This window comes from Ovis aries, chromosome 7 (assembly GCF_016772045.2).
Source record: "Ovis aries strain OAR_USU_Benz2616 breed Rambouillet chromosome 7, ARS-UI_Ramb_v3.0, whole genome shotgun sequence".
NCBI lineage: Eukaryota > Metazoa > Chordata > Mammalia > Artiodactyla > Bovidae > Ovis > Ovis aries.
The window spans coordinates 19901394-19925791 of record NC_056060.1 but is presented as its reverse complement, the minus strand read 5'-3'; the positions used below and the strand labels follow the sequence as shown (position 1 = coordinate 19925791).

Below are 24398 nucleotides of genomic sequence, written 5' to 3'. Positions count from 1 at the left end.
GTTCAGATTAGGCTCTCAGTTTCTGCTCAGTCAACCTAAATACCCAAAGATAAAAAATCAAAGTCTCCCCTCTGGTTGCTCACAAAGACACTGTCTCCTACGCCATCATCATGGAACGTAAGAAGTGAGGCTGCTGACGTTGAGCTTGGGACCACCTCACATGCTGGACTGCCCTGGTGGCTCAGATGGTAAAGCATCTGCCTACAGTGCGGGAGACCCAGGTGCAATCCCTGGGTCGGGAAGATCTCCTGGAGAAGGAAATGGCAACCCGCTCCACTATTTTTGCCTGGAAAATCCCACGGACGGAGGAACCTGGTAGGCTACAGTCCATGGGGTCGCAAAGAGTCAGACACGACTGAGCGACTTCACTCATATGCAGGCCTCAGAAGATACCTGGGGCTGGAAGGCAGCCTCAGACTTCTCTTGAAGAAGTCTGCAGGAACTGCAAGGTAAAGCTGATCCTTCGTTCATCCAGATCAACAGACTGCCTGTGCTGGCAAACCAGCACCATCAGGCACTAACTGTTGGACCTCTGGCCAGTTATTTAGCTACTATTCTGGGGTCTTGGTTTCCTCATTGTAAAGCAGTGATGATAACGGCACCTGCTTCACGAAAGGGTTGTGAGGATTAAATAGAAATTTAATCCCATAAAATATTTTGAATCCTGCCTGACACACCGTAAATGTTTTATAAATATTAACTACTAAATAAATCTTTAGGGAAGAATCTCATCTTACACTCTGCAGAGAGCATGAAGCTTCAGAAAATGCTTATAAATTAGAGTTATTTCTACAAATAAAGCTTGACTAGAAATGCATAAACAAGATGGGTTGCTGTAAAACATTACAGCTAATATCAAGTACCTATATTAAATTATCAGACTTGGAGGAAATGGAAGAAATTAAAGTCTGAAGGTTTCTATGCGTAGTTCATTTAACAGAATGAATCTAGAAATGAAAACAAAAACAAACCTACTTTCTATGTTTCCAGAAGCTCAGTGTCCCCAAAGGTAACAGAAGTTCCTGGATATCTACGGGGCATATTCTAGAACTTTAAACTCACAGTCCTCAGACCTCTTTCACTGTCCACACCCATCACTTCACTTCACTTCTATTGCCACATTCCTCCCAAATGACACACAGCACATGTCACGAGTCCACTTGTTCTTTTCACTATGATAAGCTGGCAGAGACGACGCAGCCTACGTAAGGCTCTTCATAGCTAAGGGACTTCTTTGTCAGGTAGCCCATATTGAAGCCAAACTACTCAGAGTAACACGTTATATAAATAATTGCCAATGAACACTTTTGCCAATAAACCAACTGGCTTAACTCCTATATTTCTTAGTGTTTTCCTTTTATATTTAACTTACGAACAAGAAATCCAAGGATTAGCCAAATACCAAAATAAATATGGGCAAAGAATTTTAAATGCCAAAGGGGTGGTGTAGCTGAGAATTGCAGCCTGGCTTATGAGGTGAAGTGAGGGAGGGAAATGAGCACATATAGCCTGTACACATTCCGTGTTGTTACTGTTCTAGTCTCATGCGTAAGGTACAGGTTCCACCATGATCAGGGTGCTTTACACACACACACACACACAGACACACAGACACACACACACAGAGACACACACACAGATACACACAGACACAGACACACACACAGACACAGACACACAGACAGACAGACACACACAGACACACACACAGAGACAGACAGACAGACAGACACACACACACACACACACACACATACACACGGGCATGTCTGCAGTTTTCCCAACATACAGCAAAAGACTCATTGAATGCAAACACATTTCCAAAGCCCTAAAACTTGAAACCTCAAACTGCGAATCTTCCTTGCCATTAACCAAGATCCAAAGACTTTGTATTTCTAAAAACTACTCTTAAAGTATAAAAGAAACCATCCAATTTACTTTAACTGCTCCTGCTATAGAAAACAGATAACCAACGTTAGCCGACTTCCCAGAGATGGAAATCAAAGTATAGTTATCTCTCACCACAGCAGCTGCAGTGAAGAGACTATGCTGACAGATAATTTCCAGAATGGTGACACTGAGACCCATACTTCCTAAACTTCCATTGTACACTGTCTCTATCCTCTTATAAAATAAGCAAATATATTTAAGAGAAGAAATGGAAAAAGAGCCCTGAATTAAGCTTGCAACAAGAGAATGGAGAGCAATAATTTTGTGAAACATAATCATACAATTCAGTAGGGGACATTTGTATATTCTCTGTTGAGGGAGGAAAAAAGGGTATTCAATTGAATTTGATTAAACTTTTCATTTAGAGACATCAATAAAACTCTAGATGCTACAAATATGACAAATTGGTGCACTTGTTCTCATTATGGCCCAAATCCTTATCTGTATCACAGAATTTTAGTTTCTTAGCACAAAGGATAATCTGACCCACATTTAAGGATTATCTCCTCACATCTGTAGAAGTCCAACCCAGTTTTTTTTCCTGCCAGTCTGTTTAGCTCCTAAGTAGATTCTCCAGCTTTTCAGATACCCCAAGGGCCACAAACATGGACTCAACTCTACTTTGGCCAATAAACACGTGATTTCAAACACACAGTACTGGTACTGATTTTCAGGAAAAAACAAAAACAACCAAAAGCTAATAATAGGTCACAAAAGAGAGGAAAGGAAAGAGAGGCCAGCTACTCATTTACCTTGATCATTAGCCATTTTATCAGAGGAGTCCGCTAACAGGCCAAGCACAGGGGAAGAAAAAAACAAGAGCAAGGATCACAAGCTTTGAAGATGGGACAGGCAGAATTTTTAAAGGAAAAAAATTAAGACCCCGCAAACTTCCAAGCACCTTGAGTCTTCTTTTTCATGCTAACAGAAAAGAAACCCATGTATGTTTTCCATATTTCCACAGACTCAGTCCCCGACTTACTTTTACTTCCTAAGCTCACCTGGTTCAATATTTTACTGTCACTTTCTTATCTAGAGTTTTCTTTAAAGGGCCCCTTTTGTCTCTTTCTCTCTACAAAGGTCAGTGAACAAGCCTTTCACATTAAGAGCCTGCATGTGTTGAAAGAGAATCATCCACCACGATAACACGCTACTACTCTATCTGGGAACCAAGAGAATCCCACCTGATCTGACTGTTTTAGATCACTGCAGTTCATCTGCCTCGAGCAGCCTGGAGTCAAAGTTCCCCTGTCAATGATAGGTTTAGGGCAGTAACCTAGGGAGCACTGATCTGGTGGTCAGGGGGTAGGATCATTTTCAGATAATGCCCACATGGTGGCTCATAAGCACCTCATCAGGATTTCCTGTATCATCCACAGTCTCTACATGCTAAAATGACATGTACACGTATAATCCCACTCGAGAGACACACAATGGAACACTCTGTTTGGGGGCCTTTACCTTTGGGTGTTCTGAACTGGACAGCTTCAGACATGGGCCCCATGCCCTTTGAGTTCCGGGCTTGGATTTTGAAGTAGTATGGCGTGTCAAGTGTTAATTCCTGTATCTGGTGAGTCAGCCTGTTTCCCACAACAGGCTCGATAACCCAGTCGTGTATCTCTGCATTCACATCCGTGCTGTAATATATGATGTAACCTATCCAAAGGGATTAATGGAAAAAGAAACCTTATTCCCGCTTTCTTTTGCAATCAGTAAATCAATAAAAGATATATGTTACAGCATATACAAATAGAGAACCAGTTACAGATTAAATTAGCAATAGTAACAAGTATTTTAAATGCTACACTAAATATAATACAGAGAAAACCACAATTTCAACAGTGCCAGACTATAAATTATTCTCTGTATCAGTAGCTGAAATAATAAAAGTACTTAAGATAAAAATATAGGGTTAACTACTCTCAAAAGCTAGGAAATTATATAAGGAAACCATCCTAATCATCATTCCAACATTCTGTACTTCAGTGGTCTACTTCAATTAAGTTAATGCAGTTTTGAAAAAACTTAATGGCCATTACCATCAGTAACGGCCTGACAGTGCTATCTGAACTGTCATCAATGTGATTTCCCAGGAGAAAAATTCCGAGATGGGCAGCCACCTTTGCTAGGTGGGTAGGTGAAGCCACAGTGAAACATCACCTGATGCATCCACCAGAGGGCGCTCTACATCCACAGATGAGGAAGGAAGAGCTACAACCACAAGCCTACACAGTACAAAAAGGCACTGACAGCATCATTACTGGTTTTTAAACACAAAATATAATGTAATCCATGTCAAGTCACACTTAATTCTTTTAAGGAAGAGGCAAATTCTAAAACCTAAATTAAAAATGACATAAAGACTGGGGATTTAAGGAAACGGATTCCTAAGGAAAGCTGACTGCTCAGTTCAGTTCAGTCACTCAGTCGTGTAAACCCTTCGTGACCCCATGGATTGCAGCATGCCGGGCCTGCCTGTCCATCACCAACTCCCAGAGCTCACTCAAACTCATGTCCACAGAGTCAGTGACATCATCCAATCACCTCATCCTTTGTGGTCCCCTTCTCCTACTGCCTTCAATCTTTCCAAGCATTAGGGCCTTTTCAAATGAGTCAGCTCTTCGCATCAGGTGGCCAAGGTATTGGAGTTTCATCTTTAGCATCAGTCCCTCAAATGAATACTCAGGACTAATCTCCTTTAGAATGGACTGGTTGGATCTTCTTGCAGTCCAAGGGACTCTCAAGAGTCTTCTCCAACACCACAGTTCAAAAGCACCAATTCTTCAGTGCTCAGCTTTCTTTATAATCCAACTCTCACATCCATACATGACCACTGGAAAAACCAGAGCTTTGACTAGATGGACCTTAGTCGGCAAAGTAATGCCTCTGCTTTTTAATATGCTCTCTAGGGTGGTCATAACTTTTCTTCCAAGGAGTAAGCGTTTTTTAATTTCATGGCTGCAGTCACCATCTGCAGTCATTTTGGAACCCCCAAAATAAAGTCTGACACCGTTTTCCCATCTATATTTCCCATGAAGTGATGGGACCGGATGCTATGATCTTAGTTTTCTGAATGTTGAGTTTTAAGGCAACTTTTTCACTCTCCTCTTTCATTTTCATCAAGAGGCTCTTTAGTTCTTCTTTGCTGTCTGCCACAAGGGTAGTGTCATCTGCATATCTGAGGTTATTGATATTTCTCCCGGCAATGATTCCAGCTTGTGCTTCATCCAGCCCAGCGTTTCTCATGATGTACTCTGCATATAAGTTAAATAAGCAGGGTGACAATATACAGCCTTGACATACTCCTTTCCCCATTTGGAACCAGTCTGTTGTTCCATGTCTAGTTCTAACTGTTGCTTCCTGACCTGCATACAGATTTCTCAAGAGGCAGGTCAGGTGGTCTGGTATTCCCATCTCTTGAAGAATTTTCCAGTTTGTTGTGATCCAAACAGTCAAGGGCTTTGGCACAGTCAATAAAGCAGAAGTACATGTTTTTCTGGAACTCTCTTGCTTTTTCGATGACCCAACAGATGTTGGCAATTTGATCTCTGTTTCCTCTGCCTTTTCTGAATCCAGCTTGACTATCTGGAAGTTCACGGTTCATGTGCTGTTGAAGCCTGGCTTGGAGAATTTTGAGCATTACTTTACTAGTGTGTGAGATGAGTGTAATTGTGCAGTAGTTTGAACATTCTTTGGCATTACCTTTCTTTGGGATTGGAATGAAAACTGACCTTTTCCAGTCCTGTGGCCACTGCTGAGTTTTCCAAATTTGCTGGCATATTGAGTGCAGCACGTTCACAGAATGATCTTTTAGGATTTGAAATAGCTCAATTGGAATTCCATCACCTCCACTAGCGTTGTTCATAGTGATGCTTCCTAAGGCCCACTTGACTTTGCATTCCAGGATGTCTGGCTCTAAGTAAGTGATCACGTCATCTTGATTATCTGGGTTGTGAAGATCTTTTTTGTATAGTTCTTCTCTGCATTCTGGTCACCTCTTCTTAATATCTTCTGCTTCTGTTAGGTCCATATCATTTCTGACCTTTATCGTGTCCATCTTTGCATGAAATGTTCTCTTGGTATCTGTAATTTTCTTGAAGAGATCTCTGGTCTTTCCCATTCTGTTGTTTTCCTCTATTTCTTTGCATTGATCACTGAGGAAAGCCTTTTTATCTCTCCTTGCTGTTCTTTGGAACTCTGCATTCAAATGGGTATATCTTTCCTTTTCTCCTTTGCTTTTCGCTTCTCTTCTTTTCTCAGCTATTTGTAAGGCCTCCTCAGACAGCCATTTTGCCTTTTTGCATTTCTTTTTCTTGGGGATGGTCTTGATCCCTCCTGTACAATGTCACGAACCTCTGTCCATAGTTCTTCAGGCACTCTGTCTATCAGATCTAGTCCCTTAAATCTATTTCTCACTTCCACTGTATAATAGTAAGGGATTTGATTTAGGTCATACCTGAATGGTCTAGTGGTTTTCCCCACTTTTTTCAATTTAAGTCTGAATTTAGCAATAAGGAATTTATGATCTGAGGTACAGTCAGCTCCTGGTCTTGTTTTTGCTGACTGTATAGAGCTTCTCTATCTTTGGCTGCAAAGAATATAATCAATCTGATTTCGGTATTGACTATCTGGTGTCGTCCATGTGTAGAGTCTTCTCTTGTGTTGTTGGAAGAGGGTGTTTGCTATGGCTAGTGTGTTCTCTTGGCAAAACTCTGTTAGCCTTTGCCCTGCTTCATTCTGTACTCCAAGGCCAAATCTGCCTGTTACTCCAGGTGTTTCTTGACTCCCTACTTTTGCATTCCAGTCCCCTATAATGAAAAGGATGAAAAGGACATCTTTTTTGGGTGTTAGTTCTAAAAGGTCTTGTAGGTCTTCATAGAAACATTCAACTTCAGCTTCTTCAGCGTTATTGGTTGGGGCATAGACTTGGATTACTGTGATATTGAATGGTTTGCCTTGGAAACGAACAAGAACAAAACGAAAAAAAACTCTGTTGTTTTTGAGATTGCATCCAAGTACTACATTTTGGACTCTTTTTGTTGACTATGACGGCTATTCCATTTCTTCTAAGGGATTCTTGCCCACAGTAGTAGATATGATGGTCATCTGAGTTAAATTCACCCATTCCAGTCCATTTTAGTTCGCTGATTCCTAAAATGTTGACGTTCACTCTTGCCGTCTCCTGTTTGACCACTTCCAATTTGCATTGATTTATAGACCTAAAATTCCAGGTTCCTATGCAATATTGTTCTTTATAGCATCAGACTTTACTTCCACCACCAGTCACATCCACAACTGGGTGGTGTTTTTGCTTTGGCTCCATCCCTTCATTCTTTCTGGAGTTATTTCTCCACTGATCTCCAATAGCATAGTGGGCACCTACTGACCTGGGGAGTTCATCCTTCACGTCCTATCTTTCTGCCTTCTCATACTGTCCATGGGGCTCTCAAGGCAAGCATACTGAAGAGGTCTGCCGTCCCCTTCTCCAGGGGACCACGTTTTGTCAGACAATGCCAAGAAATGCTTTTCCATTTCCTTTGTTGTTCAGTCGCTCAGCTGTGTCTGACTCTTTGCAACCCCATGAACTATAGCACGCCAGGCTTCCCTGTCCTTCACTGTCTCCATCAGTTTGCTCAAACTCACGTCCATTGATTTGGTGATGCTGTCCAACCACCTCATTCTCAGTCACCTCCTTCTCCTCCTGTCCTCAACGTTTCCCAGCATCAGGGTCTTTTCCAGTGAGTCGGCTCTTCACATCAGGTGGCCAAAGTTTTGGAGCTTCAGCTTCAGCATCTGTCCTTCCAAAGAATATTCAGGGTTGATTTCCTTTAGGATTGGCTGGTTTGATCTAGTTGCATCCAAGGGACTCTCAAGAGTCTTCTCCACCACTGCTGTTCAAAAGCATGAATTCTTCAGCATGCAGCCTTCTTTATGGTCCAACTCTTAACATCCATACATGACTACTGGAAAAATCACAGCTATGATTATATGGACCTTTGTCAGCAAAGTGACAAAGGTCACTCTGCTTTTTAATATACTGTCTAGGTTTATTACAGCTTTTCTTCCAAGGAGCAAGCACCTTTTAATTTCACAGCTGCAGTCACCTTAGGCCATCTTTTCATACAAAGGAACTTCAGGAGGAGAACTCTGGCTCCACAGCATACATTATCTGGATCAGAGGCAGGTTTTTCTCCCTGATAAAGATGAGGAAGGCATAGTGCCTTCTACTCTGGAAGTCCAAGGGAAAATTCAAGGTCCTGTCAGAGGTCCAGGCCAACTCAGACTTTTAACTTGAGTTGTAAGAGCACAGGAAGCTGAAGAAGCAGTCCTGGGTGAAAAAAGAAACTCTAAGCCTAATGGGTATCTTTGAGCTTTGGGGTAAAAGAGGTGAATCTGTATTTATTGGGTATCACCCTGTAGAATCAGGCAGCGTCTTCAACCCCAAGACCCTGGTCATCTAGTCAAAGACAGAGAAGAATAGCTCTCTGGAGGAAAATAAATAAGTCTGTATGTTCCACCATAACCAAAGGCTGTCTAGTGCAATCCACACCCATCAGAGTTTCATGAAATATGGGTCAGAACAACCAGCTGGCGACTCCTTTTTATGTCACTAAACAGCAGCCCTTGCTTCAATTTCCAGGACCATCATGACACGTAGCACCCCCAAAAATGGCCAGGTCAAGTCCTGAGACCCCCATTCCTCCTAAGAACAAGGCGCTCTTCTAGAATGTAGGAACAGGGAGCAGACACACACTCCCAGGCATCTCTGGCCTCTCACCTGTAATCTTGCCGTTGGCTTCAGAGGGAGGCTGCCAGTTTACAATGATGGTCCTAGGTTTCCCCTCTTTACTCACAACCGTCACATCCTTGGGTGGAGAAGTAGGAACTACAAAAGATAACACTTTCAGTAATTCCTGTTCATTTCAACTGAATTCACCATTTCCTCAACCCTCTCCATTTAGAAGGCACAATAAAGGGTACAGCCTCTTGGCTTCAAAGAACTCACTGTTTGTCTATAAATAGCCCCCCAAAAAGGAAGAATATGCAAAGTACCAAAGGGGAAATACCATATTGAGAGGACAAAGAACAGGCATCCCAGATGGGGAGGTCAGGCAGGATGGTTAGGGAAAATTAAAAGCCACCTGCAGTCCCTGCTTGATAGATCAGGAGACTGAAAATGAGAAAAGTTATGTAATGTGCCCAAGACTACGTTTTCTCCCCTAATTTGGATTATTTTGTTAGAATATTTTTAAGTGTAAAGTAACTTTGTCTCTACCTATATATAGTTGGCTTTCCAACCCAAATATGATGTTTGAAAACCACCATTCCCCCAAAGAATAAATGATTTACAAATTAATGTTTTTTATATTAAATTTGTACTGAAAAGATACTATCAACTATTAAAGGTTATTGCTCTGAAATGTAAAGCTGTTTATGGAACAGAAAAGCCAATTAAATAAAAATGACAGTGCATCGTTTCCATGGTAGTGGCGGCTATGTTTCTAAGTCGTGTCTGAAACTTGCAACCCCATGGACTGTAGCCCCACCAGGCTCCTCTGTGCATGGGGATTTCTCAGGCAAGGTAGCCATTGCTTCCTCTAGGGGATCTTCCCGATCCAGAGATCAAACCCACATTTCCTGCATTGCAGAAGCCCCTTATGTTTCCATATTATGGCTGAAAACTTTTAATGTGTTAATACTAGTTGGGAAATCAGCATATTAAGTATATCCTTACATTTACTCTTTTCCTAAAATACTAGAATTCTCCTGGTATGAAATGGAAGGAAGCCCAGTGAAATGTAAACTCCTAATGGAATATCATTTATTACCTAATGGGCTGGAATGAAAGCACAAAGGTATTTTTAAAACTGGCAAAGAAAGCAAACTCAAGTTCTATTTAAGTTTTTGTGCACTGAATTTCTTTCTCTCCGAATCTATCCCTTTTTTTTTCTCTGTAGGAAATTCAACCAACTGTGCCAAAGATAAGACATCAGGGCCAAACCCAGTCTGGAGAGACTTTATAGCTCCATTTTTTTCATTATTCACATAAAGGAGAGAAAGAAATAGGAAGGTGGAATAGATAGAGCCTCCCAATGGTTACACACATCCCCATGCCAGGGAAGTATAAGGGGCAGAAGGGCAGGCCTACAAGTGAGCAAAAAGCAAGCAAAACTTTCAAATCAGATGGCTTGCTTTCCCCTTAATTTGCTTAGCTGTATTTTTTCTTTCATGTTTACTTACAGACAAAAACCCTAAGAATACTCCAGTGGGAGACTATATAAGACACTAACCAGTTGGCAAGAAAGCTTCCAGGGCAGTTTAGGAGAGCTCTGGAAAAAAGTGCTGAGGCTCTGGCAAGCATGGTATTGGTAAAGGGCAGGCTACTTCATCTTTTCTATCTCAATCTTCCAGGAAGGCAAGGTTAAAAACCGTAATTCCTTACATCTACACAGTGCTTTATTACTTACCATTTGCTTTATTTATTGGGTAATTTATTTTACCCTATCAAGTAGAAAAGACAGCAATTACCCCTCTTTTATAGATGGAAGAAATAGCTTCAGAGAGGCTGGATGACTTGCTTATATAGTCAGTAGGTGGCTGACCTTGGAATTGAACTCATGTCTCATGATCCCTAAACTCTAGTACATTCTGCACTATTTCTTTCTGCTATTGGCTAATGTTCTTGAACAATGATGAAAAAACCAAAATTCTTCCTAAGAGAGAAACACTGAACTCCAGCTGTAGTTGCTCACTGTGTTCCGTAAATATGTCAATTCACACACTTGGTTCTTTCCTTGGGTAGTAAAGCGAGGTGATAGGCGCCTCATGACTCGGGGTGTGGTACATTAGCAGGGACTTTCCCTGGCTTTCACATCTAGCGAAGAGAAGAAAGGCCATGTGACAAAGTTCCGACAACACATACCTAATTCAAAAGTAGTCCCATGGGCTGTCATGCTCCATGTGCTTGACCTTCGACCTTTGGTCACCATCACAGAGAATTCATAGAGTGTATTTGGTTTTAAACCAGTCACCAAATAACTCAAAGTCGTTGCATTGGCATTCTGCAAACATATGAACCAAGAGCCTCAGAATCAGAAAGTGTGAATAATTAGCTTTCCTTACCCAGAGTGAATGTGCTAGTACCTTGTACTTGGTGTTTGCTGGGATGTTGGTTTTCCATCGGACTGTGTAGTACCGGGAGTCTGTAATCTTCTGGTGTTTGGGCAGGGAGTTGTCCGCCCAGGTGATCCTTATGGTGTCATGGCTCAGAATGGAAGCCTGAACTCCCACTGGTGGCATCATGGGAGTGGGATCTGGCACTGGAGTGTATGGAGCATTAATAACAAACAAATCAACTTCAGAAGTGTCTGGGGTAAAAAGTAATTAAAAATGGAAGTGGCATTTTAACATAAACAAAAATAAGAGGGAAATGCAGGGTAATATAATGGAATGAAAGGTGAGAAATGGAGAAAGAGAAAGAGAATCCAGAGTTAATATATAACCGTCATTCATTTAAAATAATATTTCCACTTGTGTTCTTTCAGGAAACACTTGCAGGAAACCACCTAGAGAAATAGTAATTAACTATTTTCTACTACTATAAACTGCCTGTATATTGAATGCTGCTGCTGCTAAGTCACTTCAGTCGTGTCTGACTCTTGTGACCCCATAGACGGCAGCCCACCAGGCTCCCCCATCCCTGGGATTCTTCAGGCAAGAACACTGGAGTGGGTTGCCATTTCCTTCTCCAATGCATGAAAGTGAAAAGTGAAAGTGAAGTCGCTCAGCTGTGTCTGACTCTTAGCGACCCCATCGACTGCAGGCCACCAGGCTCCTTTGTTGGTTATCCAGTGTTCCCCAGTGGCTCAGATGGTAAAGAGTCCGCCTGCAATGTGGGAGACCTGGGTTCGACCCCTGGGTTGGGAGGATCCCCTGGAGGAGGGCATGACAACCCACTCCAGTATACTTGCCTGGAGAATTCCCATTGACAAAGGAGCCTGGCGGGCTACAGTTCACAGGGTCGCAAAGAGTTGGACACGACCGAGTGATTAAGCACAGCATACATCATTCAAACCTGACTTTTCTTTGTCTTAAGATGAAAACTGCTTTTAAAATCAAGGGTATTTTTCCTAAATAAGTAACACAAAGCTCATGATCTATTTTGGTATTTCAGTGAATGTGGTTGAATTTTGGGGATGTTGCTTATCACACTGGACATGTAAGGGCCTCTCCTCTAAAATCTGAATCAGAATATCAGCCAGTGGCAACTTAGCCTGGTCTTGGAACTGGGTGTATCTGAAACCCACACAGGGTCCAATTCAGATCTGCTGATGTCCAGGGTCTAAAAGCAGTACCACAACATGGCTTACATTCAAGTAAAGCAAAGGGAACTCAAGGGCATTACTCTTCAGGAAAGGTAAGCTGACAACACATGGGAGTATTTTATACTTTTTCCAGTAGACTGAGAGAACCCACTGATTAACCCAATCAGTTATGGGAAATGCCCCAGCTATCAAGGATTTAAGTGACAGCCTTTTTGAACTTAAGAAATCAGAGCACTTTCTGATAGAAGGAAAAGTCTATACTCAAGTGCTGTCCTACACCATATGCAACAGACATATTCTCTAAGTAGCACCGTCGAAACAAAGGCCAGAATGAGCCCAAAGGCACCATGACACAGGGCAATACGGAAGCATCCATTTGGGCTTTCCCAGCTCTAGGTCAGTTACTTAAGCACATACACACTGGTTTATTTTATGTGAAGGTTTTAAAATGGGTATCCCATTTAGCTATGGTGACTAGTCCTTCCTATAACCTAAAATCTGAGACGGCAGGGGCCTTATTTATGAATAACTGCCAAGCTAAAGCAATAATCTCTATTTGTGTATTTCCTACACAATGAAGACTAAAAATAACAGAAGAACAGCACACATTATAATCAAGGGCTTTGTTCAAAGATCAGGACACATACCAATTAGCTAAAGAAAATGCACCTTCAGGTGCAAAAATCACTAAGACTGCGAGATTTTCTTCTTATTGTAACAACTCTTAGAAAAGACAGCTAGGTAACATGACTTATGAACATTTCCTCTTGTATATTTCTAGCTACGCTATATTTTTAAGTCACATAAGAGAAAATAATTCCAAATTTGTTTTTTCCCTATTACAGACTGATTTAAGAAAGTAGCAAACCCTTTATTTAAATATTCTCTTTCATCTTGTTTTTTCTTTTCTGACATACCAAAGCTATTTTTAAAAGAACTTATAAATTGTAAGCACACAGGAGCAGAAGACAGGACAGAACTATTAAATATGCAGTAATGATATTGATCTTGTTAAGTAAAAGCATAAAAATGGGGGACAGAGATTATCTTTTTAAAATAAATAATGCCAAATCCATACTGTAAGCAAAGTATCCAGATTACATAGCAGGCAATACAGAGTTACAATTTTGTTTTGAGAAACAAAAGAGTATTACTGAAAGTGATAAATTCTTTGATTTCCAGTACCATTTAGAAAAATTTACAATTCTAATATATTCACTTCAGTAAATTTTCTCATTCAGATCTAGATCTAAATCATGTTTTATATATCTAGAGAAATTTTATTCTTTTAAAGATATTTTAATAGGTAAATTACAAAGAAAAGTAATAAATATTTGGTCTCTTTTGTAATAAACTTACAGTTTATCAAATGGATGGTACATATAGCTTTATACTCTATATAAATAAAACTTATAAAAAGCACATAGAAAAATACTTTCCCAACTAATTCAAGTACTAATAAAGAAAATGTTGGATTTATCAATCTAACACATTTATTCCATCAATAATCTATATATTTTCTCAGAGATATGGAGATCCTTTAACTTTTTTCTCCTTTTAGTTATAACTAACATGACCAAAAGATGAAAAGTCACTTTTAATTCTCTCATGACTATGCTTTCTAGATCCCAACATATTAAAAACATGTGCTATACATTTACATAGATGTGTTTACATGACAGGATTAATATTTTCTAAAAAGCAAAGCAGGATTTAACAGAACTTTCCATGTTGAAAGCCCATTTACCCTCCTATGAGGCCTGACCCTCAACTGCCATATCCTTTTCCTTCCACTGATACCCATGGGGCAGGCCTCATGCTAACATTCTACTTAAGCTGCCGGAAAATATGCGGACAGCCAGAGATGGACAGGATACCTTACCTGTGTGAGGTCTGGTCACAGCACTCTCATACAAGGGGATACCTTCACCTACGTTGTTAAATGCTTTCAGGGTAATCACATAGTGAGAGCTGGGATCTGAAGGAAAGAAACAAGTGGAAACACGTAAAAAACTCTCACTATAGAATTTTTAAAATTCATAGATGATTGTGTATAATCTTCATTGTAATAAAAGCCAAGTCAGAGCAAGCGAAGTCGCTCAGTCGTGTCCGACTCTTTGCGACCCCATGGACTGTATGCAGCCTGCCAGGCTCCTCTGTCCATGGGATTTTCCAGGCAAGAATACTGGAGCGGGTTGCCATTTCCTTCTCCAGGGGATCTTCCCAACCCAGGGATCAAACCCAGGTCTCCTGTACTGTAGGCAGACGCTTCTGTCTGAGCCACCAGGGAAGTCTCCAATAAAAGCCAGGTCATACTTTAACATTTTTTTATGTGGGATTATTCTGAGGGGTGGGGAGGAATGGAGATGGGAGCATACAGAGTATAGAAAAACTAGCTGGGATCGACTTCCTATAGTCCCAGGAGCAAGGCAGACTGTTTCTGAATCTTCTCTTGGCTTCACCTCATCAGTGGTTTAGTGATATTACTGTATAGTGAAGAGTTGGATTAAAAAGAATAAATAGGACTTCCATGTGTTGGAAGCCCACAGGTCCAGCTTGGACTTAAACAAACCCAGTTCCTTCTCAGGAGGAGGCAGTGATTGGAACAGCCAAGCTAGAGAAGTAGGAGAGAAACTGTTAACCCAGTTAACCGCTGAAGGTCCTTAACTCTCTGGGATGCCAACCTCATCTAGCTTTCATGCAGACTTCTTGGTTGGAGAAGACATGGCCCAGGATTTCAACAGGCTAAGAAGGTGATCACGTAAAATGCTGCTAGTTAGATTTGGTGAAAAAGAGGGGTATTATATGGTTGGAATAGCATTCATTCTCCTATTGTCTACGGCAAATCAGGAAGAGTCCGCTTTATCACATTCCTGACCCAGGGAAGGTTTAGTACAGGTACTTCAAGAGTCTAGTTTCAGAAATGAAGACTGGGGTTCCACTGAAGTACTGTAGGGTGGGAAGCTGACCCACACCACTCACTTCTCGTAAAGCTGGGCATTTTTTCAAGGTGGCCACACCTCAAGCGGCCTTCATTTCTTTAAAAGCTGCTTGGTGGCCCATTTTCCAGATACCACTGAGCAATATATAAAGGCAGCTGGTCTTCCAGTGTGAGAAAGAACTGACAACAAATGGAATATATAAGACTTTGTACTTGACTGTTAGGAAAAGGTGCTGATTTGGGCAACATGGTAGAAGGTGATGCCATTCATTGAGACTGGGGACTGAAGACTCACAATACACATTTTCCAGACTTGTGTATTTCCAGACTGTGGGCCCCCTTCTAGTCCTACTCTTCACTCTCTCCCAATGTGCTTCCATTCATTTCCTTGGTTGGATCAGCATACATGTGTGATCCAATGCAAATTAGTCCCGACTTTTCTTCTGAGCACCAGACCTGTTCAACTGTCTGTTGGGCATCTCCATCTCTTGGATGTCTCAAATCTCTCTTTCTCTCCCCTTCCTCTGCCCCTTCAGATCTGCTCCAGTTTTCCCTCGAGTTCATAAATGGCATGACTATGCACGCTGTTGTTCAAGTCAGAAACCTGGGAGTGGTTAAGACCTCTCTCCCCCTCCTTCCCTACGTAAGTGACCAAGCCTTGCTGCCGCCCACCACTCTGCCTCTTCCCTGTGCTCGCTCTTTCCCGGCCACCTCTCATTTCACCGAGCGGTGTGCGCTCTCCTACTGCAGTGCTGTAACCTGTGCAGCTGCCCCTATGCTGCGGACACACAACACTCTCACTCAGACACTGCCTGCGCATCTGAAAGGGGCCGTCCCAGACCGGACTACCTCTCTAAATACATAGCCTGTAGCACCTCATTTCTCCTCTTCGGCATTCTAAACAATTTAAATTATTTAAAAATTATATTATCTCTAATCACTGGGATCACATCTGCTCGATACTCTATTTCTATTGTGCTCTATTTCTAGCACAGTGTCTGGGATATTTGCTGATTGAGTGAAAGTTTGCAGACGATATTAACTGTAATTTTGATTAAATTATGATAGACTATAAGATATTCTATCATGATTTATGATATTCCAGTACAGATACCCAGCAAGCAGATGTTTATATAGGTTTGAAGCTCAGGAGAGAGCTCTAGTTTGATTAATAAATGAATTCCTATGTGTATTTCTCCACTCCACTGACTTTCCTTTTGTTCAACGTTTATGTATCTTAAATCTATCTGATAAATACAGCAAGCTTATTTTACTTTATGCCAGTCAATTTTTTGGCTGCTTCTCAATGTGGATTTCTTCACTACTAAACTACGTCTACTGCCTTCAGCACACGAGTGCTCCTCTCAGCTCTTGTTTCCAATCACTATTCTCACTCTTTCAAGGCCAAGCCAAGCTTCTTCCCTGACTGCTCTAGGGTGCCTTACCACCTCTTCCTCCTCTGAACACACTTCACTTCAATGCTTCTCACTGTCTCCTGTTTTATTTTCCTTCTCCTGCTAGACTGAAAGAGGATTTTCATTTCAGTAGATCTGTAAAGGAAACAGTAAGAGTGGGTGACCACAGAAGTATTTTTATCCTATAGTCTGTTCCTTTGCTCTCCTACTACTGCCTTATAAGACTGTTCATGCGGGGAGCACTTTCCAGGTTAGCTGTGCTGTTTCTTCTTGAAAGGAAAAAGAAAAAGGCCGCTCTGTTTTTGACCAAAGCATTAAATTGCTGCTTATCTTCTACCAGAAAAGATGACCCTAAGGAATTTATTGCTTGTTCTTGTGCTTAGTCGCTCAGCTATGTCCAACTCTTTGTGACCCCATGGACTGTAGCCCACCAGACTCCTCTGTTCATGGGGATTCTCCCAGCAGGAACACTGGAGTGGGTAGCCAGTTCCTTCTCCAGGGGATCTTCCCAACCCAGGGATCAATTCAGGTCTCCCACATTGCAAGTGGATTCTTTACTGTCTAAGTCACAAGGGAAACCCTAAGTACTTTATTAGACACTTAAAATTGTCTTTAGGAAAGACATTTACAAATAAATTTGAACAAAAAAGGTTGGTCAGGGAAGATTCTAAATTAAAAGGCAAGCCTTTCAAAGAAAGATCTTAATAACGATATATAATTTGGAAAAATATGCCTATCTAAACCAATTCATTTTCTATTATAAAATATTACTGTTTCTCAAAATGTTGGCTTTGTAACTCACCTTTGAGGTAATAATTTATATATAATACAATATACCCATTTAAGTGTACCTTTTTAGCTTTTACAAATACATACACCTGTGTAAGAGTCTACTACTTAGCACTAAACAAAAACAAATCATGACCACAGCACATATTCCCAATACTCTGAAGAGTTCTCCTACTGCCAGTCAACTGCAGTCAATCCCACCTCCTCGCTTTCTAGCCAACCACTCATCTTGCTGTGTCACTGTAAGGGCCACGCATTCTGCAATTTCATAAAACTGTATTAACACAGTATGTATTCTCTTGTGTTTTGCTTCTTTTGCTCTGCATAATGTTTGTGAGATTTGTTATGTCACTGAGTGTACCTGTAACCTATTTCTTTTAATTGTTGACTAGTATTCTGTTGTATGGATATAGTACAATTCATCACTTAACTTGTTTACCCCTTTAGATTATTATAAGTCAATTATGAACATCTGTGTAGAAATCTTTGGGAAGACACACATCTTTCTTTCTCTCGGTTAAGTAACTATGAGTGGGAATGTTGGACTGTATAGCCAAACTTTTTCAGAAACCTCCCATCTGTTTTCTAGAGTAGTTGTGCCATCAGATGTGCCCACCAGCAAGTATGAGTTCCAGTTCTGCATCCTTGCTGATATCTGGTCTATTAAATTTTAGCAATTTTAGAGGTTGTGTAGTGATATTTAATTGTGGCTTTATCTGCATTTCTCTGATAATTAATGAAGTTGAGAATTTTTTCATGTGCTTACTTCTACTCATATATCATCTTCTTTGGTATACTGTCCATCCAAATCTTTTTCCTACTTTTTTATTGGACTCTTATCTTCTGAGTTTAAAAAATATTTTTTTAGAACATATTCCAGATTCAAATTCTTTGTCAGATACTTGAATGATGAGTGTTTTGTCCTGGTCTGTGGTTTACCTTTTCATCTCACTGGTATCTTTCCAAGTATTAGTTTTAAATTTTGATGAAGCCCAATTTATTTATTTTTCATTTTTTAAATTTGTACTTCTTTGCATCCTGAGATCCCTGTGTACCCCAAAGTCACATAGAATTTTTTGTGATTCTACTAGACAGCATATTAAAAAATAGAAATATAACTTTGCTGACAAAGGTCTGTACAGTCAAAGCTATGGTTTTTCCAGCTGTCATGTGTGGATGTGAGAGTTGGACCATAAAGAAGGCAGAGTGCTGAAGAACTGATGCTTTCGAACTGTGGTGTTGGAGAAGACTCTTGAGAGTGCCTTGGACAGCAAGGAGATCAAATCAGCCAATCCTAAAGGAAATCAACCCTGAATATTCGTTGGAAGGACTGATGCTGAAGCTGAAGCTCCAATATGTTGGCCACCTGATGGCAAAGAACTGACTCATCTGAAAAGACCCTAATGCTGGGAAAGATTGAGGGCAGGAGGAGAAGGGGACGACAGATGACAAGATGGTTGGACAGCATCCTGACTCAATGCACATGAGTTTGAGTAAGCTCTGGGAGATGGTGAAGGACAGGGAAGCCTGGTGTGCTGCAGTCCATGGGGTTGCAAAGAGTCAGACACAACCAAGCGACTGAATAACAACAACTAGAAGTTTTTTACTTTATGCCAGTCAATTTTTTTGCTGCTTCTCAATGTGAATTTCTTCACTACTAAACTACGTCTACTGCCTTTAGCACACGAATGCTCCTCTCAGCTCTTGTTTCCAATCACTATTCTCACTCTTTCAAGGTCAAGCCAAGCTTCTTCCCTGACTGCTCTAGGGTGCCTTACCACCTCCTCCTCCTCTGAACACACTTCGCTTCAACGTTTATTTATTTAGGTCTGTTTTTGTGTATGGTATAAGGATCAATGAAGGTTCCTTTTCCTTCTCACAGAGTTATCCAATTATTCACTCACCTTTTGTTGAAAAGACTATCTCCTTTTCCACTGAATTATCTCAGTGTTTTTGTCAAAGATCAACTGAGCATATATCTATTTCTGAACTCTATTCTGTTCCATTGATCTCTAGCACCTAACCTTTACACCAACACTACCACAGTGTCTCAGTTACTGCAGCTTTATAATACGTTCTGAAATCACATAGTACGGGTCTTCTAAACTTTATTCTTTTTTTTCAATTAGCAATAATCGCGCCTCGGATAAACCTCATTGGCTACGATACTGCCACTGCGCAAAGCTAACTTTATTCTTTTTTTAAAAAAATGTCTGCTCCTTCACTTTTTTCATGAAAACTTTAGAATAAGTTTATGAATGTCCAGGAAAAAAGTCTACTGGCATTTTACTTGAGATTGCATTAGAGAGGACTGTCATAATATACTGTAATATACATAATAATCCATAGGCATGGTATCTCCATTTAAGTCTTAACTTTTCTCAGCAATCATTTTCCACTCTTCAGTGTACAGATTTTCTATACATACACACACACACATATAAATAGCTTACTGTTAGTATGTAGAAATACAACTCTTTCTGCATATTGACTTTATACCTTGCGCCCTTTTAAACTCAGTTATAGTTTTAGTAGCATTTTTAATACATTTCTCAGGATTTCTACCCCAGTAACAATGAGCATGAATAGTGCTCAAATACTGGTTTCCAAATATCATTTTCTATAAAAGAAACAAGGAGCAATGGCTGATTCAAGGGCAAAAGCTAGGAAAATACCAGATAAGCCTGAAACATCTTACTGAATCAAAAAGGAAGAAAGTGCTCAAAGAAAGACAGGAGATGTCAAACGGACAGAGAAACTAGTTATAGAGAGATTCCCATTGGCTATTCCTTCAATATGGATGAGGAGCAAAGCTCTTCTTTTATCAAAGAATGCTAATAAATGCAGAAGAAATAATGGAATTAGAAAATCACCACTTGAGAAACACCATAATAATGATACTGAAGATGATAAAATTACTGAGTAAAAGTTTGACAAGAAACCAGATATTTACAAAGACTCAAGGCATTTCCCTACAAGGTACTTTTTAGCTATGAAGGAAAAAAATAATAACGTTATAGAGGAGAAATGTTGAAGATATCATTTTAACCAAGTGGTTAAAGTTAATGTCACTAGCATTAGGCTCTCATCTGCCTCCTGATATGGTGTGCTGTCAAGAATACACACATCTGTGCTATTCCTTCCAAAAATGTGTAAGCTGAATATAATGATAAAATAGTACATAGGCCTAAATTAAGGGTCATTCTATAAAGCATAAATGTACTTTTCAAAAATGTCATAGTCATAAAAGAGAAAATCAAGGAACTGTTCTATATGAAAGAAAACTAATGTAACACACTAACTAAATACATGTGATCATGCACCAGAAAACAGTGTTTTTCTTTCATTACAAAGGACATTGATGAGACAACTAGCAAAATATAAATGAAGTCTGTAGATACTGTCTCACAGTTAATTTGCTGATTTTGTTAACTACACTGTGATTATATTAGAAAATGCCCTCATTTTAAGGAAAGGGACATTAAAGCATTAGTGGGTGGAGGGGCATCATTACTCTCAAATGGCTCCCAGAGAAAAAAAACAAAAGCAGGTACATATAGCAGACAAAACACATTTCCCCAGTGGCTCAGTGGTAAAGAGTATGCCTGCAAGGCAGGAGACATGGGTTCAATTCCAGGGTCAGGAAGATCCTCTAGAGAAGGAAATGGCAACCCACTCCAGTATTCTTTCCTGGAAAACCCCATGCACAGAGGAGCTACAGTGGGCTACAGTCCATGGGGTTGCAAAGATTCAGACACGACTGAGCACACACACTGGGCACACAGCAGATAAAGCATGTATGATAAAATGTTAACCTCTGGGGAACCTGGGTGAAGAATAAAAATTGTACTATTTTTGAAACCTTTCTATAAAAATAAAATATACAATAAAAAGTTAGAAACAAATCACACATGCAGCTACTTCCTTTACTTAGCATACATACCCAGATTTTCGATGGTGTAATAGCGTTGTTTATAGTCTACTTTTATGGTCTGGGCATGAGGGCTGCCAATGCCATAACCAATGGCATAACCTCTGACCACAATGTTTTGATTCTCTGGAGGCGTCCAGCTTACTACGATGCTAGTGACCAGTGGGCGGACGTGAAGAGAACTAGGCACTTCTGGAACACGAGTTTCTGGGAAGGAGAGAAGAACAAGATGAGATTCAGATCCACCTTCCTTTGTTAATATTTCATTGTCCTTGGGGCAAGGTGTTTAGGCTTCTGCCAAATTACCTGGGGCTAAGTTTTTTTCCATTATGGCCAAGAATTTTCAGAGAATCTGTATGTATAGTGAAGTATGGCTGCAGTTTAACTGCAGCCTAACTCAAACAACCTGAAACACGAGACACTGCAGCTATTATTATAACTTGGAAGGAAAGACAACGAGGTCCAAGAGCCTTCCCAATGGAGAAAAATAAACTGTCTTTCAACTGCTGCCCACTCCTCTCAGTCCCACAGCTGATTACCACACTCTACCAGGTGGAATGAGAAAGGCACAGCACACTAAATAGAAGCCTGCTGTCAACAGATGATCACGTTTCACATGACGGTGATGATATCAGTTATTTACTCCCCAAACTAATGTGGTAAGTCAGAAAATATGAAACTTAGAACCACAAATTGATTTAAATGGTGGGAGACTAAGAGGCTTTAAAAGGTAGCAATTTGCAGTATCGTTCACACATATTATCTCAAGGCATAAATTCCTACCTCTATTTAAAAATCAGTAAACAAAGAATTACATTAAATACCCAGGTCTTTTGCCTTTTAAGTGCAGCACTTGTCTCTGATAAAAGCAACATACACATACTCATATGGAGTCACTGAATAAACTGGTGAGAAAAAGGGCGAGGTTTCTAGGACTAAGGGAAAAGGGAAACTGTAACTAAAACAAAGGCCAGTCTATAGGGTGCAGCCTTAAATTTCAGATCATCCACCTACTTACTGGCCTTGGTAAAATAGCCAGACTTAAAGTACCTGCACATTTTCACTTGTTCTGTTTCTACTTACAGGGAGAGTTCCCAAAAGGCCACTATAAACATTTCAGGAGACTTGCTGTATTATAGGAATGACAGCAGTAAAATCCACTAAAATTTACAGATTTTAGCCACATACACCCCAAAATCTATGCCTTTATAGTTTGACTCATTCGACTTCAGTTAGTACCCAGATTGTTCCAATCCTGCTGATTGTTGCTCTTACCATCTAAGTCACTTTCAAAAGTTTCAGCTGACAGCCAGTCAGTAGCTGGGCCTGTACCATTGACTGTTAGAGCAGCCACTCGGAAATTATATTCAGTTCCCCGATCAAGACCTGTGATGCAAACAATTTTTAAAAAGGGGATGAAACAAGAGCTTTGGAAAAACAACAGATTAAAATCTCCCATTAAAGCAAGTATCTCACTCACCATCTTAGTACAAAGCTACCCTGGTGGCTCAGTTGGTGAAGAACCTGCCTGCTACGCAGGAGACCCAAGGTCAATCCCTGGGTCAGGAAGACCCCCTGGAGAAGGGAACGGCTACCCACTCCAGTATTCTTTCCTGGAAAAGGAAGCGGCTACCCACTCCAGTATTCTTTCCTGGAAAATCCCAGGGACAGTCCATGGAGTCACAAGAGTCAGACATGACTTAGTGACTAAACTACCACCACCACCACCACCACCACCACTTCCTGATAACATTTCAGTTAAAGTTAATTCAGAACAAGCAATACATAAATACAGCACAGAGGAGCTCCTATCTCTAGATAGGAAGCCCAACAAGCCAAGAGCAAAACAAAATAAATAAAGCTCCCAGGAGACTTTAGATCTTTTAAAAGAGCTTGAAGGCACCTTAGAAATGAGGGCTTTCCAGGCGGTGCTAGTGGTCAACAACCTGCCAGCCAATGAGAGCTCCATCCCAGGTTGGGAAGATCCCCTGGAGGAGAACATGGCAAAATGGGCTTCTTGGTGGATCAGACAGTAAAGAATCTGCCTGCAATCCAGGAGATCTGGGTTTAATCCCTGGGTCGGGAAGATCCCCTTCTTGCCTGGAGAATTCCATGGACAGAGGAGCTTGGCAGGCTACAGTCCATGGGGTCACAAAGAGTCTCACACGACTGAGCGACTAACACTTTCACTTTTTCACTTTATTTTGTTACTAAGGAGGCTAAGACCAAAAACAGCCCAAAGGAATGAAAGAGTTACAACAAAGGAACAAAGTCAGCTGGTCTCAGAAGACACCAAAGACCAGAAAATAATGCAGAGGTGTAACTCCTACCATGTTACCTCTGTTCTCTGGGTCACCCCATAACCATAAAAGAAACATTTTAAGCATCAAATATGGCCTAGAAATATATTTCTCAACAACCTACTTGCTCATAAGTATATACAATAAGTAAAAGAGGAATAAAGCCTTTTTACTATGCAAGCTTTCATATTTACTGTTACCTAATGAGGTACATGATGTAAGAATGCATCAAAGGTAACAAAGACCTACATGTGAAAGTCTACAAAGTGGGGTAACAATTTTTTTCTTTTTGTGTTAAAATACATATAACATAAAATTTATCATCTAAGACATTTTTGAGTGTACAGTTCACACCGATACATTTTTTAGAGCACTTTGATACCAGATATTGTGAAAGGTCTTATAAAGGTTATGAAAAGTTATCCTACACCTCCCATTATTCAAACAACAGGATCATTGGCCAGAAACTAGTACAAAAATTCCTACGAGAGAGCTCCTGCGAGAGAGGTTGGCCAGGATGCAGGACGAGCCCTGGCCCAGCTAATTCGGTCACATGGTGTGAGAGGAGAGGTGGGCCTGTTCTCTGTATGCCCATCCTGACTGGTGTTGGTCCACAAGCAAGCAAGCAGGAAGACAGGAAGAGAAACAGAATAGCTGGGCCCTAGTCAGTTTACCCCTCTCTCCTCCCTGCACACACCGAACAGAAAGTGCCAGAGTGGGCCACACAGGCATTGGTAACTATTAACA

General features: G+C 40.6%; 1 protein-coding gene and 1 pseudogene across 15 annotated transcripts in view; both read right to left on the bottom strand.

The window, feature by feature from the left end:
- Positions 1 to 24398, bottom strand: part of NEO1 (neogenin 1) — a 235864-nt gene that overhangs the window by 23099 nt on the left and 188367 nt on the right. For 5 of the 15 annotated variants that reach the window (XM_027971564.2, XM_027971570.2, XM_027971572.2 and 2 more), the window contains exons 14-21: positions 22627 to 22737; positions 21364 to 21558; positions 14158 to 14253; positions 11095 to 11318; positions 10874 to 11012; positions 8729 to 8836; positions 3412 to 3606; positions 2703 to 2735 (exon numbers count right to left, since the gene is read on the bottom strand). In XM_027971564.2, coding sequence (XP_027827365.1) covers positions 2703 to 2735; positions 3412 to 3606; positions 8729 to 8836; positions 10874 to 11012; positions 11095 to 11318; positions 14158 to 14253; positions 21364 to 21558; positions 22627 to 22737 — 1101 coding nt within the window. The remainder of the gene's footprint in view (positions 1 to 2702; positions 2736 to 3411; positions 3607 to 8728; positions 8837 to 10873; positions 11013 to 11094; positions 11319 to 14157; positions 14254 to 21363; positions 21559 to 22626; positions 22738 to 24398) is intronic. The other 10 variants (XM_027971567.2, XM_060418923.1, XM_060418926.1 and 7 more) reach the window with 3 other exon arrangements.
- On the bottom strand, positions 19457 to 19606 carry LOC114115959 (U4 spliceosomal RNA; annotated as a pseudogene).